Source organism: Simochromis diagramma, unplaced genomic scaffold (assembly GCF_900408965.1).
Source record: "Simochromis diagramma unplaced genomic scaffold, fSimDia1.1 OVJJ01000822.1, whole genome shotgun sequence".
NCBI classification, from domain to species: domain Eukaryota; kingdom Metazoa; phylum Chordata; class Actinopteri; order Cichliformes; family Cichlidae; genus Simochromis; species Simochromis diagramma.
This window is the reverse complement of record NW_024387520.1, coordinates 2,708,276-2,728,281: the sequence shown is the minus strand read 5'-3', so window position 1 is coordinate 2,728,281 and position 20,006 is coordinate 2,708,276. Positions and strand designations below refer to the sequence as shown.

At 40.9% G+C, this 20,006-nt stretch overlaps 1 protein-coding gene across 2 annotated transcripts in view; it reads right to left on the bottom strand.

Annotated features, from left to right (window-relative positions):
* Positions 1-1,509: 1,509 nt before the first annotated feature.
* The window catches only part of LOC120725950 (versican core protein-like), a 26,736-nt gene continuing 8,239 nt past the window's right edge, over positions 1,510-20,006 (bottom strand). The window contains exons 1-8 of one of the 2 annotated variants that reach the window (XM_040019074.1): positions 7,052-16,237; positions 6,841-6,954; positions 6,612-6,725; positions 5,214-5,372; positions 4,852-4,934; positions 2,694-2,838; positions 2,395-2,577; positions 1,522-1,766 (exon numbers count right to left, since the gene is read on the bottom strand). In XM_040019074.1, coding sequence (XP_039875008.1) covers positions 1,615-1,766; positions 2,395-2,577; positions 2,694-2,838; positions 4,852-4,934; positions 5,214-5,372; positions 6,612-6,725; positions 6,841-6,954; positions 7,052-16,043 — 9,942 coding nt within the window. In that variant the 5' untranslated portion in view covers positions 16,044-16,237 and the 3' untranslated portion in view covers positions 1,522-1,614. Of the gene's footprint in view, positions 1,767-2,394; positions 2,578-2,693; positions 2,839-4,851; positions 4,935-5,213; positions 5,373-6,611; positions 6,726-6,840; positions 6,955-7,051; positions 16,238-20,006 lie in introns of those variants that run through there. The other variant, XM_040019075.1, reaches the window with a different exon arrangement.

The window sequence follows — 20,006 nt, the reverse complement described above, 5'->3', positions numbered from 1 at the left end:
AACACTTATAAATATAAAATTATATTATGTGCACATCAAGGCTAAAACACACAGACAAATACTCAGACAACAAAACAACATTTCTCCTTAAAAAAAAATTCACGTCTGTTAATGTTACAGAACAAAATCGATGCAGATTATTGCTGATGTGTGTCTCTGAGTTCTTTGGTCCACTGTTGCCATTAAAGTTGAAAAAAAAAAAAAACAAAGAAGAAGAAAGAAAAAGAAGAAGGCATGTAAATGGATCATATTGCTGAGTAATTACTTTTAGACTGTTAGCATGCAAATGTTGCCGGCGTCCTGGTGAACAAACAAAAACATTTAAAAAGAATCCCCGTGAGGCCCAAGTGACAGAATCATATTTTATCAGTAAAACAAGTAAAGCAATCAAGAGCAGCTTGAAAATAAATTATACGCATCTCTGCCTAAACAGCTGTTACGTTCAAGTCTTTCTGAGTGATTCACAAAATACATTCTCTCAATGACTGATCTTAATTGACCACAATAACAGAAACAAATTTTTTAGAAATCATACCAAAAGAGAAAAAAAAAAGACTTACATATAAGCTACCCCACAACAGATGACAGCAAGAGTCTTTGGTGTGTGATTATGCACAGCATTAGTTATATAAGTTATTGTAAACATGCTGTTGTGACTAATTAAAGGCTATGCAATGAACATATTTGAGCAGAAAATAGAGGCTTCTTGAGCTACACTTTCCTTTTGAAGTAGACGATAGTCATCAATTTCCATCTGTTGATAAAGGCTTTGTCGATAGGCACTTAGAGAGCAATCTTTCATATTGAACTGTCTCCTACAAAAGAAAATGTCAGTTACATTTTTTAAAATCTATCTATAGAAATCTCTTTATAAACATTTAGTCTGACATATATCTGATGACAGCAGAAAAGAATGAAAGGTGATAATTTGATACTAAAAAGCTGCCATCACAAAGAAGCTGATAACCAAGCAATCAGTGAAAAACTTTCCCCAGACTTGTGATATTTTAATATAGAATGTGAATAACTACTATACAGGAAACCTGTCAAACCATGTCAGGGTATAATTTGCCCCTTTATAGAATGAGCTATAAATTCTGGGAAAAGATCTGTATGTAAGAAAGTTTCTAGCTCTTTGTATGCAACATAATGTTTAACTCATGCGATATGAGTTCTTTGCAAGCGCAATAAAAAGGAAGCCCAAATTAAAACAGCACAATATTAATATTTACATGAGCAGTATAATCTCTTTCTTTCTATTAGAAAATGAACACTTGCATAGATTTAAAATAGCCCAGTTGATTTTAAAATTGACTAGACAACCATCAGGAAAAAGGGTGATTTTAGTGTTTTTTAAGTATGATAAGAGTAGTTTTTGCTTTTCCAGTAGCCAGCTGAAACTTTTTTAATCCACATTGGCATTATTATAAAATAGTGCCCCTTGATAAGAAAAAGTCTTGTATCTACATGTCTATAAAAGGCACTTTGTAAGATTCCATTGGCAAAAACTGCAGGTTGTTGTTTTTTTCTTTGATAAGTTTTCTCATGTGCTTTTTTTTTTTTGTTCTTTTCAAACAAGCATCTGGCACGTGCTCTCGTCTCAGGTGTGCTGTGTTATTTCCACTTATGTTCTATTTTGTGTCTCCTTCCTGGTCGGAGCTGATGACGAAAGTGGAAGGACTCATCTTGCCAGTTATTGAAGTTGTGGATGCTGTAGAGACTATTGTGCTGATGCCTTCTGATAAAGGTCCTCTGATAGCTTGAGGCTGTTGGGGGGAAAAAAAATCACATTTTAGCTCTCAAACTATAATTATTTGTCAAAATCTTACACATTGGATAAATGCTGAGTACCAAACTCAGTAAATAGGTTTATATCTTATTAAATGCACAAAAATATATGTTGTTCTCTGTGCTTCAATATTACAATGAAGGTCAAATTTTGTTGTTGGCTGATCAGGAAAATATATTTTAGCCAATGAAAACTCGAAACGAAAAGTATTTATTTAGAACATAACCACAGCTGTTTTAAAGCAAATTACGAATTAATTAAGCATTAACTCTTTCACCCATAAAGATAACGTTGGACAACAAGAAAACATTTAATGACAAATTTTGAAAATTCAAAAACCATGCACTTCAGAAATAAGGGTTGCTCATAATAGGCATCTGAGGGCAGTTAAATGCCAATGTATTAAGAAAATATGATAAATATTCAGGGCTGGGACAAATTGCAAACAAGTAACAACATATAAATAAATGCAAGCATGAAAATATTAAATGAATAAATAACATACTAAATGTTATATATATATATTTTTCAGTCTTGGCACTTTTGGCACTCCATACATATCTGTGTACTGTCTCTCTATTGAGAGCAACAGTTTGTGTACTTACGGTTCATGCAGCTGATTTTCGGGATATCCCATCGTCCATTCCCACGACAACGGATAGTTGGGACATGTCTCTGAATAAAGCCTATACGGCACTGGTACCTCACCAGCGAGTTGATCTCATACCGTTCACGAGTCTTCCCAAAGGAACGTGCATTCTCTACCACAGGAGGCTGACTACAGGCCACTGTAAACCAGACGAGACAAAGGCATTTGATAAGGAATTTTACAGGAACTATGGGTTTGCATTTTTACCTTAAGAAAATTTTAAAAAGTGGATTTTTTTGTTTGTTTGTTTTTTACCTGTGCCCTTCTTGCAGGTGAAAGTGAGGTGGTAGTTGCAAGGAACATCATTCCACTGACCATCCTCATGCCATATCATCACCACACAGTCCTCGCCAGCAGAGAAGAAGCTGTCAGGCTGGTTGGGCCTCCAGTTTTCATATTGCTAAAATAAGAGCAGACAACAGAGTAAAACATTACTGTTATTAAACTACATTCTAAGCCTAACAGCTTTGCTTTTTTATTAGTAAAATAGACACTATTTACAGACATTATCTATAGACACTCCTGTTGAAGGGTCACTGCAGCAGTAGCTCTTCATATTTGATTTGGCAGATTTTTATACCAAATTTCCTTCCTGACACAAGCCAAAAGGGAATAGCGTCTCCTCCCAAGATCGAACTGAGCATTTTTTGCTTGTTAGGGCAATGTGTATACCAATAGGCACTTGTACGGTAAAGGTTACCAAATCACTACAAATACTGTGCCTGCTACATATCTCGCTAGAAAAAAGTGAGGCCAAAATCCTTTTCCTTTTCCTTTTCCTTTTCATCATTGCAATTCTAATTACTGTCCACAAGAGGGAGAAAGTGTATCTTTATGTAGGCCAATTCTGAGCAAACAAGACTCAAAAGGCAAAAACAAAAGGTTTATAAAATGGGCTCATAAACTTTGTCCAGAGAAGAGCCATCTGCATTATCCTGCTGTAAATGTCACAGTAACCTACTATTTACACAAAAATAAGAGTAGCTTGGATTTTATAGTCAGTGCAGTCTACACCCCTGATTCAGTATCGCATACTTGGCATGACTGGTATCCCGTGTAACAACTAATGTGTCTTTCACACTACAGAATTTTGGGATAACGGACAACCATTAGTATGTGATGTCTTTTCATCATTAGCTGACATGTCAAGCGTTACGATTGTACATCTCCAGGAACAAAATTCCACAACAGCACAGCACGTTCATACATTAATACAGCATACACACAGCTGCAATGCTGCGAGGCATTCGAGCTGGCATCGGTGCTACCTGCAGTCTTTCAGCACATTCTAGGTTCAAAAGCTTTCTTCAAAGCTGTGACAGACCCCCACCCCCCTCACCCCACCAATCATGCCTTGAGGCTCCGCTGCTCTCTCATTATGGTTAACAAACATGCTCTGACTTCCTGCTCAGCTTGCTTCAGGTTAACAAATGGCTGACCCATCAACTCCTCAGCAGGTCTGCATCCTCCTCAGAACATTCAAACAAACTTTGATCACCCACACCTAAACACACATCCGAAGATTTTCCAGCCTGTGTGTTTCAATTCTCTATAGTAATTATTTAATCACTGGTCTTTTCTTTTGCCGTTGTAAATAGTTCACAGTTATTTAAAATCAGTCTTATTTATTACATTTAAGTCCACTGGAGGTGACCACCCACACAGACCCCCTGGGCACCCTCAATCCAGTGTATTTTTTTTTTTTTTACTCATTCTACAGCTGAGCACAGGTGCTGTCCATCTGTGTGTCTGCCTGCTTTGGTGGCCTTTTTCCCTGGGTGGTTGCCTGTTGGTTGGGCCTGCTCATGAGTGTGGGGGATAAAGAGGAAACATACCTGTCTACGCCTGACAAAGTCCCCTCTCCGCTGTGTCACTCACACCTTCATCACCCCTCATTCTTTCAGCAGTGAAACAGGCTCCAGGCCTGTGCTTATCTTTTAACCCCCCAGACTGGCTCAATGCTTCCTGCCTTTCTCTGGGTCTGGAAGGGCATCTTTGAAGCAAGAATGTCAGTGTGTGCAAATCTTAAGCACACTATATATTTTATTTAGTTTCTTTTCTGTTTAGTGGTCAGCAGCTAGAAGGACTATAGCAAATATTAACTCTAACTTTTAATTAATTGATTTATTTTTGCTTTGTGGAAGCTATTTGTTTTTCTACACAGAGCTCATACTCATTAAAAGGAGTTAAAATGAAATACACCATGTTCTCCATCAGATTTATTACCACAGCGGTCACCGGGGTGTAGCGACATGAGGCGGTGGAGAATGCGTCATGAGAACGCCAATGCGACTCCCAGAAAGGAAAGACCCTCCCTAAATGACTAAATCTGTCAACAGCATTGCGCATATTTACACTGCTCCGGTGCCATGTTTGTTGAGTCGATAATATGTAAGAAAGCATCCTGTCTTACCATAGGGCAACCATCGGTCCAGCGGAAGTCGTTGTCATACATCTTATCATTCAGGCCGATCCACTGGTAGTCCTGTCCAAGACCTGCCAAGTAAAACACAACCAGTTACATTCCTCAGTTAGCCTATTTCCATTTTAGGACTGGTAAGTCAGAGAAAGTGCAGGCGAAAGCCGAAGATAACGTGGACGTTTTCATTGCTCGAACCCTTATCTTGCATAGTCTCTACCCAAACACGTATTTGTTCTTGAGTTGGCTTTATGAGAGAAAATTTCCCATTAATTAGGTTTTTTTTTTTATTAAGTATCATCTTTATCACATTTATCAAAAGTATTGTTAATTATTTACACCTGTCGTGAACTTACGGTTGACATATTGTTGCTCCTCATGGGACAGGATGCTTGTGAGATGAGCCCCGTTGATGCGGCACTCTCTCTCTGCTGTGTCCCAGTTTTTCCTCTGAGGGAAGTACTTGTAGCAGTGGCCTTGAAACTTATGCCAGCCGTAGTCACATGTTTCTGTATCTGATAGAAGACAGAGTGACAGAGAATGAGGTATACAGAAAACAGAAAGAGATGTGCAACAGATCAACAGACATGAAATAAACTGAGGAATAGACTTTAGCTCTTAATTCAATCCATGTATCAGTCTCACAAACTGACATTTATGGCATTATCTAATCTAGGCCTCACACAGGAGCAAACTGATCCATCAGACCTTCTGTTGGTGTATGTGATTCTGCATAAATCAGAAATGTGATAAACTAATGTATTAGTTCAGCCATAAACAGATCAGATTTATTTCAAACTCTGAAGCTTTACTCTGTTAATGGCATGTATTTCTAAACTTATACACTTTAGTATAGAGTCCGTTTATCCATCCCCTCAACTTAATTCAGCCTTGGAAGTCTAATACACAAAAACATAGGTATAATCTTTCTTTAAGTTCCACATCAAGTTTTTTTTTTTTTTTTTGGCAAAACTTAGTCAGACAGCAGCTGTGTCTGAGTAAAATATCTGGGTGGGATTCACTGTTGAGTGACTAACAAAATTTAGGGTGTAGACACTGGTCAAGAGACATCACCCAAGGCACATATTGCCCTGGTTTCAGCACACTTGGTGTAAATATATGGTTCAACTGGTAACAGTAAAATAATTTTTTCTTAAATATTCCAAAACTCCCTTGTCCAGATAAACTTTTTTAAGCAAGAACTCAGAGACTTCATTGTATTTTCTAGTCCAGTAAAGTTGTCTTAGATGGAAATATAGTGATTTGAGATCTAGCATGCATTTACTCTGACTGGATTCAACTTGATGACAACAGGCCATATCTTTAAATACTAAGAAACTGAAATCTTTGGGAATTCAAGGGGTTTTGAAGTATGTTAGCTACAACGAGACACCAAAAAGAGACAGTAAAAAAAAGCTGTGGTGATGAAATAAAGATGTTGTTGATTAGTCAGCTGACGCCTGAGGACGAGACGTCGATCAGCTGTATGCAAACAGTATGATTATATTTAATGTGGCGTGTCTAAACATTTTTGTGGTTCACTCAACTGAGTAATATGTTAAATGTCTAAATACATAGTCAAATATAAGAGGCTATAATGTTAACATTTTGTTTCTCTCTTATATGTGCTTAGCACTAGCTCAATTTGGATAATTGAGACCAGCCCCGAAATAACCGATGAGTTTTATTAATGGGAAAAATGATAATAAGAAAGAATCTAGAGAGAAAAATTGTTAAATTAATTCCAAACTTACCCTCTTCACAAAACAGCCCAGCATAGCTTGGGAGACACACACATGTGAAAGAAGCAAAGCCATCGACACAAGTGCCTCCATTGCGGCAAGGGTTTGATTCACACTCATCAATATCTTCATAAGAAACAGACATAATCAATAGGAGCAGATGAGCAAAACAACTTGTAGTCCCAGAAATATTACGTTCTTTTAGCAATGCTTCATGTGAGCTTTGCAAGAATTGTCCTACCTATTTCACATTGATGACCACTGAAACCAGGAGCACAGTGACAGGTATAGGTGCTGCCAATCCTCAAGCAAGAGCCTCCATTTAGACAAACATCCTCTGTGCATGAGTCAATTCCTGATGGCAAAGTAAAATAAAAGTCGAATTAAACAGAAGTTTATTGGAGTATTCATTTTTTTGCTCTATTTCAGTGCCAACTTAGAAGGAAACTTACCAGAAATCTCCATAGTCTCGCCAACAACAGTGTGTCCCAGATCAAATCCTCTATTAGGCGGTGTGGTTGTTTCCTCCTCTTTTATTGGTGGTTTTCCTTCAATAACTGATGGTGGTGCAGTCATGTCACTGTCCTGTTTCTGGTCTTGCTCAGAAAAGGTTGATGGTGTGGTTGATGCAATTGTACCTAGCTGATTTTGCACCTGGGCTGGTGATACTGTCTTGAATTGAGTGCTGGTTGGTATTTCAGTGTAAGGAGAGACACCTATGTCACCTTTCCCAAACGTGACATCAACACCTTCCTTCTTTGAAGCTTCTGTAGCATTTACCTTAAATACTTTCTTGATTTCATCTGGAGATAGAGCCTGTTCTATACTGATGATCTTTGGTGCCTTTGTAGTCATCAGTTCATCAGATACATCATCAAAGCTGGGGGATGAAATCCCAGAACTTACAGAGCCACTTTCAGCCTTATCATTAGGGACAGAAGGTGACTTAGATGTTGGTGATAAGAGCTCAGAGGTGACACTCTGAACCTCATCATCACCCAACTTAACAACACTTGCTGTAGTCATGCTGTTTTCTTGGAAGGTAGAGACTGATTTTCCACTGATCGTGGTTGATGCCGTAACCATGATAGCTTCTGCTATTACCTTTGAGTCAGGTGTTTGAGCAACAGATGGTGGTGTAGAAATTAACACTGTATCATTTTCTAGTGTTTGGTTGTACAGGGGATCTGCTGCCACCACATAAGGATTTAGTGCTTCATAATCTGCTTGTGGATCAGTTAGACTGAGGTGAGTCGTTGCACCACTTGAGACTTGATCAACAGCTGGTTCAACTGTCCCATCTGCTATCGAAACACGGCCGTCTTCAGAAACAAAAGCAGGTGCAACTGTTGATACTGCAGTCTGGCTTGTGACATGATTAGCAAATACAGGGCGAGTTGTGGTCAGTGATATATCATGAGAAAGACCAGGGTTGGGGCGGTGTGTAAGTGTAATTTCTGACTTGGCTTGTTCAAATAATTCCATGGGAGTTGTCAGTGGTTGTAGAGGAGAAAGAGTTGAGTCCAACTGAATGACAACATCTGGCTGTGATGGTGTTGAGGGGACATTTGAAGTGGGTATTGTGGTGATCATTACTGTTGTCTCTGAGATAGCTGTGCTTGTTATAGCTGCATTTTGTGACTCCTTTGGTTCTGACTCAAAGGAAGTTGATGTATTCAATGACTCAATAGATCTGGTCACAGCAGGGGGCTGTGTTGCATGGGCTGCAGTGCTGAAGACCTCATGGGATGTCTGACCTGAGGTTTGTTCAAATGATTCTGACTCATCTGTTTGGGAGCTTGCCGGCTGAGTGGATAAAGTGCTAGAAATCATAGTCTTCTTAACGATCGACAAACTAGGAGTGACAGAGTCAGACCCAAAGGTGTTCAATCCCATTTCACTTGAACCTGCTGTAGAAATAATAATACTTGTTCCTGTTGATATAAACCTCTCTTCACTCTTCACTGGTGTCTTGGCATAACGTGAACTGTCTTCATCAGTTGAGGTGTCTCTCTCAGTCGATACTACAGCTGGCTTCTCAGTGGTAGAAGCAAGAATGGTAAGGGCAGGTTCTGTTATCATTTTGGGTGACTGGTCAGTAATTTCTGAAGTGAAAACCAACCCTTCAGTCTCAGTGGTAGAAACTGAGGACACACCTGAGGATGGAGTCCTTTTTGTTTCAAATGAAAATGAATAAGTTGCTTCACCTGAGATCTCTAGTGATGCATCTACAGCGCTTGACACTGCAGGAGATCTTGTGTCAGTAGCTATAGTTTCTTCTTCTTCTTCACTTGGAGGTTTTGGAGTTGTAGATTCTACTCCAACAGGCTCCGCTCCTGTCCCCATATGAGATGAAGTTATAATAGCATGAGGAGATGTTTTCTGGATGTCACTGTCTGAACTACTTGAAATTTCCCCTTTCAATGTTGTGACTGTTACTGCAGTCTGGGCAGTTACAACCATAGCAGTGCTTAACTTCTCACTAGACAACACTGGGCTCACTGTGGCTGGCACATTTTTCTCAGAAGAGATGCCAGTGTGGGGAGTAGGCATGATCTCAGACCTGGCTTGCTCAGTACTAAACAGTGAAGAGGGTGTAGATGTTTTTTCAGTCATCCAACTTTCCAAAGATGATGCTGAAGGTTTCTCTGAGCTTTCTCGTGCAAAGTCATCAGAGTCACCTGAAGAGTCGTCATCAGATGTTTTACTGGTGGATTTCATTGTTCCAGGTTTAGTGGAGACTGGTGTGACAGTGACTGAAGGTTTAGTGGTTTGTGTGAAAACGGATGAACTTAAGGTTTTATCAGTTATGCTGTGACTTGTAGCTGTTAGAATTACAGGTGATGCTGTCATATATTTTTCTTTTTTAACTGTGGTGACCACATAATCTTCACTAGTCACTAAAGTGACAGAGGTAGAGTCTGCTGTTTCCATTAACATTTGAGAAGAAAAAGATGAGGAAGTGGAAATCTCAGTAGTGTCTCCTTGGAATTGATCAGAAATTGGTTTGGTAGTCTCAAATGAGAAAACTTTGTGTGTTGTTGTAACATCATAGATTTCTCCAGAGCTTGACTGAGTGGACACGGAAGTATCTTGTGTGGCCTGCGCCAACCTTGTGACATTTACTTCACTTGATGTTTCTTCCGAAGAAACATCTTTCACAGGTGACGATTCTGAAGTGGACAAGTATTCAGAAGATGTTGAGGCTGATGATGTATCACTGGCTGAGGTTGGTGTAGGACTCAAAAATGTGTCACCAACAGTCCCTGAACCCTCTGGTTCTTCTATAACTTCCAGCTTTTGAGTTATTGTAATTGCTGTGACACCCCCAGCTTCCTCTGTCAGAATAGTTGGATAAAATGAAGAAGAGGGAACCACAGACATCGTATCTGCATCAGTGATTGTATCATCTTTGGTAATAAGCTCTGTACTGTAGCTGTCTTCTCTCATACTATCTGTAACTCCAGAGAACAGTTTATCTTCCTGTTGTGTATCCTCGATGAATATGATAGATGTGCTGGTTGATGGTTTGGATGCATGCAGAACTATGGTCGGTGTTTGTTCAGTTAGTCGAGTCTTGGCTTGGCTCCTGTCGGGAGTAATAATCTCAACTTGTTGATCTGTAACGCTGTGATATATAACAGTGGGAACTGGGGCAGATGTTGATGTAAATTCATCTTGTTTATGCTCACTGCTCAAGCTTTCTGTGCTGAAATCAACAACAGTGTGATTATATATTAGGGCATCAGTTGTATGGGAGGGCAGGGCTGTAGAGGGGGATTCTGTTGTGTGTTCAGCCACAGCAACCTCATCTTTCTCAGTGCTTGAAAGGGGATGATCTGTTGCTGGAGTAATTTTACTTTCCTGTGAGAAAACCCTGTTATCAGAGGTTGGTGTTACTGTAGCAAAACCCTTGGTTTCACCTGCTGTTTCTGAAAATGTGGCAGTCTCCATCACTGAAGGCTTTAGGGTGAACTTCACAGTGGTTTGGTTGCCAGAACTCTCTACCTCTGTCAAAGTAAAATCTGGTTTTGGTGTTGATTTTTTACTTGTGATTGCATATTCTGTTGATGTGTATGACTTCTCTGTGGTGTAGAGAGAAGCTGCAGGTGCAGTATATTTTGGAACATCAGCTGTTCCACTTTCATTAAGTCTTTTTGCTGTGCTTGTTGGTTTCTCTGTGCTGAAAATGGAATGGCCTGTACTCTCTGTGCTAGTAACAGATGTACTTTCATGAGTTGCTCCTATTATTCTTGGTTTGGTTGTGGGTAGAACTGATAATCCTGTGTCTTTTACTGTAATAAGCACGTCAGTGGTGTGGCCACCTGGGTCACTATCTTCTGGAAACACTGAACTTATAACCGCTGAGGAAATTGTACTATCCAAAACTCCAGAACTCTCCCTTTCAGGTACTCTTGTGGAGGATGACCCACTTGAGTCATCACCTGACCACTCATCTTGATCGGTGACTCCACTGCCCTGATCAGAAGTGTAAATCTCAGGGCTCGTCATGCTTGGAGATTGAGTTGGTGATATAAATTCTTTGGTTACCTGTGTACTAGACTGAGGTGAAAATGCAACACTGACCATGTCAGATGTGCTCTGAGTCTCATCTGTTTCTGTCTCATCTGTTTGCACTTTAAATTCCTTGTATGGTGTTGTAGCAGTTTCAATTAATATCCCTTCACCAGATCCATCTTGACTTGATTCCAAATCAAAGTCTTGAGGGAAGCTGCCAGAGTTGTCCATGTCATTGTAGGCAGAGGTCAACATTGGGGTAATACTGGGTATTGCCATTGGCCGAAACGTTTTGAGTGTATAGGGACTAGATGTAGCAGTTGTAAATTCTCTATCACTTGAATGCTCTTCCCCAGTGAATACAGGTGTGTTTGATGGACTAAATGTTGTTACTGCTAGGGTTGCTGATTCCACAGAGGACTGTTCAGGTGCTGTTTCATCTGTGTATGTTGATGTGTAATCTCCTGAGAAGTCTGGGTCGGGAAAATGACCTGCTTCTGACTCAAACTGAGTAGTGGCAGAAAACAGAGGAGCATCTGTAGACTCCACAGTCATGAACTCATGAGGTGAAATCATTGTACTGTGAGTCAAAGTTTTCAGGTTTTCAACTGTTGCTGTAAAGGATGTGTGTGTTCTTTGAGAATCACTGAAAGTAGTTGATAGTGCTGATGTTGATGTCGTAGTCATGAAGTCAAAAGCAACAGTGTTCCTTGTTGTTAACATCTCTGTTGTTTCAGTTGAAGTTGTATCTGAGGAAGAAGATAACGTAAACATGTCTACAGTTTGGTCAGTTAATGTAAAGGGTTCAGGAGATAACACTGTGTTATCAGTAAAGGGGGAAAGCAAGGTTTTCTCTGGGTGACTAATTAATGGAATCTCAAGTTCTGCGACTGGACTTGCTGTTGGTGCCATTGTGCTGAGCGATGAAAAAGATGGAGGAACTGCATTGACAAAGGCCGGTAGATGAGTTATCTCATCATGTGAGCTCCACTCTTCAGTAAAGGAGTTAGTTTCATCTCTTGCAATTGTGGTATAGTATTTGTCTGTTCCAGAGTACATCGCATCTGTATCAACATGTTGTGTTACTGCAAGTGATAGCGGTATTGACTCCACAGTGCTGGATACAGATGGAGATACGTCACTGAAAACAGAGGTTGCATTCAATATATCTGTGGTGTCATCACTTGAACGTTCTACATCCATTGGAGTTGTGTCCGAATAGGTCATTGTCTTATCAGTCAAAGGAGAAACAGAAGTCTTTTCTGTCTGATCTGAGAGAGCACTGGAGTAAACGTCAGCTGGAGTTGCTGTTGACTTCTCCGTGGTGAACATTGAGGAAGCTGTGGGAAGTGCAGTGAGATTTCTGATCATTTCAGGCGTCTGATCTCCTGAGCCCTCTTCTGTTGATGTCAAAAAAGAACTTTCCTCTGGTGTTAATGAATATTCATCTAACTTGCTTGTGGTGACAGATTTTTCCGTACCAGATGACACTGATATTGGCTTCTGAGTACTGAAGACAGATGAGGATGAAGTAAAAGCACCTTTTGAAGTATCACTTGAAAGCACTGTTGTTGTTATGATGCTTGAGACTTCAGGGAAAACAGTAGTGCTGTCTCCAGAAAAATCTGCATCTGTGGCACTCGGGAAGGATGTAGTTTCTGACTTCATTGTTGACGGACTGACAGAAGCAAACGAGTCCATTACGGTAGGTTGACTGCTTTCACTTTCAACCTCAACATCTGGAACACTGGTAAGGGATGGTACTTTAGTCTCATCTGTATCAACATGTTGTGTTACTGCAAGTGATAGCGGTATTGACTCCACAGTGCTGGATACAGATGGAGATACGTCACTGAAAACAGAGGTTGCATTCAATATATCTGTGGTGTCATCACTTGAACGTTCTACATCCATTGGAGTTGTGTCCGAATAGGTCATTGTCTTATCAGTCAAAGGAGAAACAGAAGTCTTTTCTGTCTGATCTGAGAGAGCACTGGAGTAAACGTCAGCTGGAGTTGCTGTTGACGTCTCCGTGGTGAACATTGAGGAAGCTGTGGGAAGTGCAGTGAGATTTCTGATCATTTCAGGCGTCTGATCTCCTGAGCCCTCTTCTGTTGATGTCAAAAAAGAACTTTCCTCTGGTGTTAATGAATATTCATCGAACTTGCTTGTGGTGACAGATTTTTCTGTACCAGATGACACTGATATTGGCTTCTGAGTACTGAAGACAGATGAGGATGAAGTAAAAGCACCTTTTGAAGTATCACTTGAAAGCACTGTTGTTGTTATGATGCTTGAGACTTCAGGGAAAACAGTAGTGCTGTCTCCAGAAAAATCTGTATATGTGGCACTCGGGAAGGATGTAGTTTCTGACTTCATTGTTGACAGAATGACAGAAGCAAACGAGTCCATTACGGTAGGTTGACTGCTTTCACTTTCAACCTCAACATCTGGAACACTGGTAAGGGATGGTACTTTAGTCTCATCTGTATCAACATGTTGTGTTACTGCAAGTGATAGCGGTATTGACTCCACAGTGCTGGATACAGATGGAGATACGTCACTGAAAACAGAGGTTGCATTCAATATATCTGTGGTGTCATCACTTGAACGTTCTACATCCATTGGAGTTGTGTCCGAATAGGTCATTGTCTTATCAGTCAAAGGAGAAACAGAAGTCTTTTCTGTCTGATCTGAGAGAGCACTGGAGTAAACGTCAGCTGGAGTTGCTGTTGACGTCTCCGTGGTGAACATTGAGGAAGCTGTGGGAAGTGCAGTGAGATTTCTGATCATTTCAGGCGTCTGATCTCCTGAGCCCTCTTCTGTTGATGTCAAAAAAGAACTTTCCTCTGGTGTTAATGAATATTCATCGAACTTGCTTGTGGTGACAGATTTTTCTGTACCAGATGACACTGATATTGGCTTCTGAGTACTGAAGACAGATGAGGATGAAGTAAAAGCACCTTTTGAAGTATCACTTGAAAGCACTGTTGTTGTTATGATGCTTGAGTCTTCAGGGAAAACAGTAGTGCTGTCTCCAGAAAAATCTGTATATGTGGCACTCGGGAAGGATGTAGTTTCTGACTTCATTGTTGACAGACTGACAGAAGCAAACGAGTCCATTACGGTAGGTTGACTGCTTTCACTTTCAACCTCAACATCTGGAACACTGGTAAGGGATGGTACTTTAGTCTCATCTGTATCAACATGTTGTGTTACTGCAAGTGATAGCGGTATTGACTCCACAGTGCTGGATACAGATGGAGATACGTCACTGAAAACAGAGGTTGCATTCAATATATCTGTGGTGTCATCACTTGAACGTTCTACATCCATTGGAGTTGTGTCCGAATAGGTCATTGTCTTATCAGTCAAAGGAGAAACAGAAGTCTTTTCTGTCTGATCTGAGAGAGCACTGGAGTAAACGTCAGCTGGAGTTGCTGTTGACGTCTCCGTGGTGAACATTGAGGAAGCTGTGGGAAGTGCAGTGAGATTTCTGATCATTTCAGGCGTCTGATCTCCTGAGCCCTCTTCTGTTGATGTCAAAAAAGAACTTTCCTCTGGTGTTAATGAATATTCATCGAACTTGCTTGTGGTGACAGATTTTTCTGTACCAGATGACACTGATATTGGCTTCTGAGTACTGAAGACAGATGAGGATGAAGTAAAAGCACCTTTTGAAGTATCACTTGAAAGCACTGTTGTTGTTATGATGCTTGAGTCTTCAGGGAAAACAGTAGTGCTGTCTCCAGAAAAATCTGTATATGTGGCACTCGGGAAGGATGTAGTTTCTGACTTCATTGTTGACAGACTGACAGAAGTAAACGAGTCCATTACGGTAGGTTGACTGCTTTCACTTTCAACCTCAACATCTGGAACACTGGTAAGGGATGGTACTTTAGTCTCATCTGTATCAACATGTTGTGTTACTGCAAGTGATAGCGGTATTGACTCCACAGTGCTGGATACAGATGGAGATACGTCACTGAAAACAGAGGTTGCATTCAATATATCTGTGGTGTCATCACTTGAACGTTCTACATCCATTGGAGTTGTGTCCGAATAGGTCATTGTCTTATCAGTCAAAGGAGAAACAGAAGTCTTTTCTGTCTGATCTGAGAGAGCACTGGAGTAAACGTCAGCTGGAGTTGCTGTTGACTTCTCCGTGGTGAACATTGAGGAAGCTGTGGGAAGTGCAGTGAGATTTCTGATCATTTCAGGCGTCTGATCTCCTGAGCCCTCTTCTGTTGATGTCAAAAAAGAACTTTCCTCTGGTGTTAATGAATATTCATCTAACTTGCTTGTGGTGACAGATTTTTCCGTACCAGATGACACTGATATTGGCTTCTGAGTACTGAAGACAGATGAGGATGAAGTAAAAGCACCTTTTGAAGTATCACTTGAAAGCACTGTTGTTGTTATGATGCTTGAGTCTTCAGGGAAAACAGTAGTGCTGTCTCCAGAAAAATCTGTATATGTGGCACTCGGGAAGGATGTAGTTTCTGACTTCATTGTTGACAGACTGACAGAAGCAAACGAGTCCATTACGGTAGGTTGACTGCTTTCACTTTCAACCTCAACATCTGGAACACTGGTAAGGGATGGTACTTTAGTCTCATCTGTATCAACATGTTGTGTTACTGCAAGTGATAGCGGTATTGACTCCACAGTGCTGGATACAGATGGAGATACGTCACTGAAAACAGAGGTTGCATTCAATATATCTGTGGTGTCATCACTTGAACGTTCTACATCCATTGGAGTTGTGTCCGAATAGGTCATTGTCTTATCAGTCAAAGGAGAAACAGAAGTCTTTTCTGTCTGATCTGAGAGAGCACTGGAGTAAACGTCAGCTGGAGTTGCTGTTGACGTCTCCGTGGTGAACATTGAGGAAGCTGTGGGAAGTGCAGTGAGATTTCTGATCATTTCAGGCGTCTGATCTCCTGAGCCCTCTTCTGTTGATGTCAAAAAAGAACTTTCCTCTGGTGTTAATGAATATTCATCTAACTTGCTTGTGGTGACAGATTTTTCTGTACCAGATGACACTGATATTGGCTTCTGAGTACTGAAGACAGATGAGGATGAAGTAAAAGCACCTTTTGAAGTATCACTTGAAAGCACTGTTGTTGTTATGATGCTTGAGTACTTCAGGGAAAACAGTAGTGCTGTCTCCAGAAAAATCTGTATATGTGGCACTCGGGAAGGATGTAGTTTCTGACTTCATTGTTGACAGACTGACAGAAGCAAACGAGTCCATTACGGTAGGTTGACTGCTTTCACTTTCAACCTCAACATCTGGAACACTGGTAAGGGATGGTACTTTAGTCTCATCTGTATCAACATGTTGTGTTACTGCAAGTGATAGCGGTATTGACTCCACAGTGCTGGATACAGATGGAGATACGTCACTGAAAACAGAGGTTGCATTCAATATATCTGTGGTGTCATCACTTGAACGTTCTACATCCATTGGAGTTGTGTCCGAATAGGTCATTGTCTTATCAGTCAAAGGAGAAACAGAAGTCTTTTCTGTCTGATCTGAGAGAGCACTGGAGTAAACGTCAGCTGGAGTTGCTGTTGACGTCTCCGTGGTGAACATTGAGGAAGCTGTGGGAAGTGCAGTGAGATTTCTGATCATTTCAGGCGTCTGATCTCCTGAGCCCTCTTCTGTTGATGTCAAAAAAGAACTTTCCTCTGGTGTTAATGAATATTCATCGAACTTGCTTGTGGTGACAGATTTTTCTGTACCAGATGACACTGATATTGGCTTCTGAGTACTGAAGACAGATGAGGATGAAGTAAAAGCACCTTTTGAAGTATCACTTGAAAGCACTGTTGTTGTTATGATGCTTGAGTACTTCAGGGAAAACAGTAGTGCTGTCTCCAGAAAAATCTGTATATGTGGCACTCGGGAAGGATGTAGTTTCTGACTTCATTGTTGACAGACTGACAGAAGCAAACGAGTCCATTACGGTAGGTTGACTGCTTTCACTTTCAACCTCAACATCTGGAACACTGGTAAGGGATGGTACTTTAGTCTCATCTGTATCAACATGTTGTGTTACTGCAAGTGATAGCGGTATTGACTCCACAGTGCTGGATACAGATGGAGATACGTCACTGAAAACAGAGGTTGCATTCAATATATCTGTGGTGTCATCACTTGAACGTTCTACATCCATTGGAGTTGTGTCCGAATAGGTCATTGTCTTATCAGTCAAAGGAGAAACAGAAGTCTTTTCTGTCTGATCTGAGAGAGCACTGGAGTAAACGTCAGCTGGAGTTGCTGTTGACGTCTCCGTGGTGAACATTGAGGAAGCTGTGGGAAGTGCAGTGAGATTTCTGATCATTTCAGGCGTCTGATCTCCTGAGCCCTCTTCTGTTGATGTCAAAAAAGAACTTTCCTCTGGTGTTAATGAATATTCATCTAACTTGCTTGTGGTGACAGATTTTTCTGTACCAGATGACACTGATATTGGCTTCTGAGTACTGAAGACAGATGAGGATGAAGTAAAAGCACCTTTTGAAGTATCACTTGAAAGCACTGTTGTTGTTATGATGCTTGAGTCTTCAGGGAAAACAGTAGTGCTGTCTCCAGAAAAATCTGTATATGTGGCACTCGGGAAGGATGTAGTTTCTGACTTCATTGTTGACAGACTGACAGAAGCAAACGAGTCCATTACGGTAGGTTGACTGCTTTCACTTTCAACCTCAACATCTGGAACACTGGTAAGGGATGGTACTTTAGTCTCATCTGTATCAACATGTTGTGTTACTGCAAGTGATAGCGGTATTGACTCCACAGTGCTGGATACAGATGGAGATACGTCACTGAAAACAGAGGTTGCATTCAATATATCTGTGGTGTCATCACTTGAACGTTCTACATCCATTGGAGTTGTGTCCGAATAGGTCATTGTCTTATCAGTCAAAGGAGAAACAGAAGTCTTTTCTGTCTGATCTGAGAGAGCACTGGAGTAAACGTCAGCTGGAGTTGCTGTTGACGTCTCCGTGGTGAACATTGAGGAAGCTGTGGGAAGTGCAGTGAGATTTCTGATCATTTCAGGCGTCTGATCTCCTGAGCCCTCTTCTGTTGATGTCAAAAAAGAACTTTCCTCTGGTGTTAATGAATATTCATCGAACTTGCTTGTGGTGACAGATTTTTCTGTACCAGATGACACTGATATTGGCTTCTGAGTACTGAAGACAGATGAGGATGAAGTAAAAGCACCTTTTGAAGTATCACTTGAAAGCACTGTTGTTGTTATGATGCTTGAGTCTTCAGGGAAAACAGTAGTGCTGTCTCCAGAAAAATCTGTATATGTGGCACTCGGGAAGGATGTAGTTTCTGACTTCATTGTTGACAGACTGACAGAAGCAAACGAGTCCATTACGGTAGGTTGACTGCTTTCACTTTCAACCTCAACATCTGGAACACTGGTAAGGGATGGTACTTTAGTCTCATCTGTATCAACATGTTGTGTTACTGCAAGTGATAGCGGTATTGACTCCACAGTGCTGGATACAGATGGAGATACGTCACTGAAAACAGAGGTTGCATTCAATATATCTGTGGTGTCATCACTTGAACGTTCTACATCCATTGGAGTTGTGTCCGAATAGGTCATTGTCTTATCAGTCAAAGGAGAAACAGAAGTCTTTTCTGTCTGATCTGAGAGAGCACTGGAGTAAACGTCAGCTGGAGTTGCTGTTGACGTCTCCGTGGTGAACATTGAGGAAGCTGTGGGAAGTGCAGTGAGATTTCTGATCATTTCAGGCGTCTGATCTCCTGAGCCCTCTTCTGTTGATGTCAAAAAAGAACTTTCCTCTGGTGTTAATGAATATTCATCGAACTTGCTTGTGGTGACAGATTTTTCTGTACCAGATGACACTGATATTGGCTTCTGAGTACTGAAGACAGATGAGGATGAAGTAAAAGCACCTTTTGAAGTATCACTTGAAAGCACTGTTGTTGTTATGATGCTTGAGACTTCAGGGAAAACAGTAGTGCTGTCTCCAGAAAAATCTGTATCTGTGGCACTCGGGAAGGATGTAGTTTCTGACTTCATTGTTGACAGACTGACAGAAGCAAACGAGTCCATTACGGTAGGTTGACTGCTTTCACTTTCAACCTCGACATCTGGAACACTGGTAAGGGATGGTACTTTAGTCTCATCTGTATCAACATGTTGTGTTACTGCAAGTGATAGTGGTATTGACTCCACAGTGCTGGATACAGATGGAGATACGTCACTGAAAACAGAGGTTGCATTCAATATATCTGTGGTGTCATCACTTGAACGTTCTACATCCATTGGAGTTGTGTCCGAATAGGTCATTGTCTTATCAGTCAAAGGAGAAACAGAAGTCTTTTCTGTCTGATCTGAGAGAGCACTGGAGTAAACGTCAGCTGGAGTTGCTGTTGCCTTCTCCGTGGTGAACTTTGCGGAAGCTGTGGGAAGTGCAGTGAGATTTCTGATCATTCCAGACGTCTGATCTCCTGAGCCCTCTTCTGTTGATGTCAAAAAAGAACTTTCCTCTGGTGTTAATGAATATTCATCGAACTTGCTTGTGGTGACAGATTTTTCCGTACCAGATGACACTGATATTGGCTTCTGAGTACTGAAGACAGATGAGGATGAAGTAAAAGCACCTTTTGAAGTATCACTTGAAAGCACTGTTGTTGTTATGATGCTTGAGACTTCAGGGAAAACAGTAGTGCTGTCTCCAGAAAAATCTGTATATGTGGCACTCGGGAAGGATGTAGTTTCTGACTTCATTGTTGACAGAATGACAGAAGCAAACGAGTCCATTACGGTAGGTTGACTGCTTTCACTTTCAACCTCACATCTGGAACACTGGTAAGGGGTGGTACTTTAGTCTCATCTG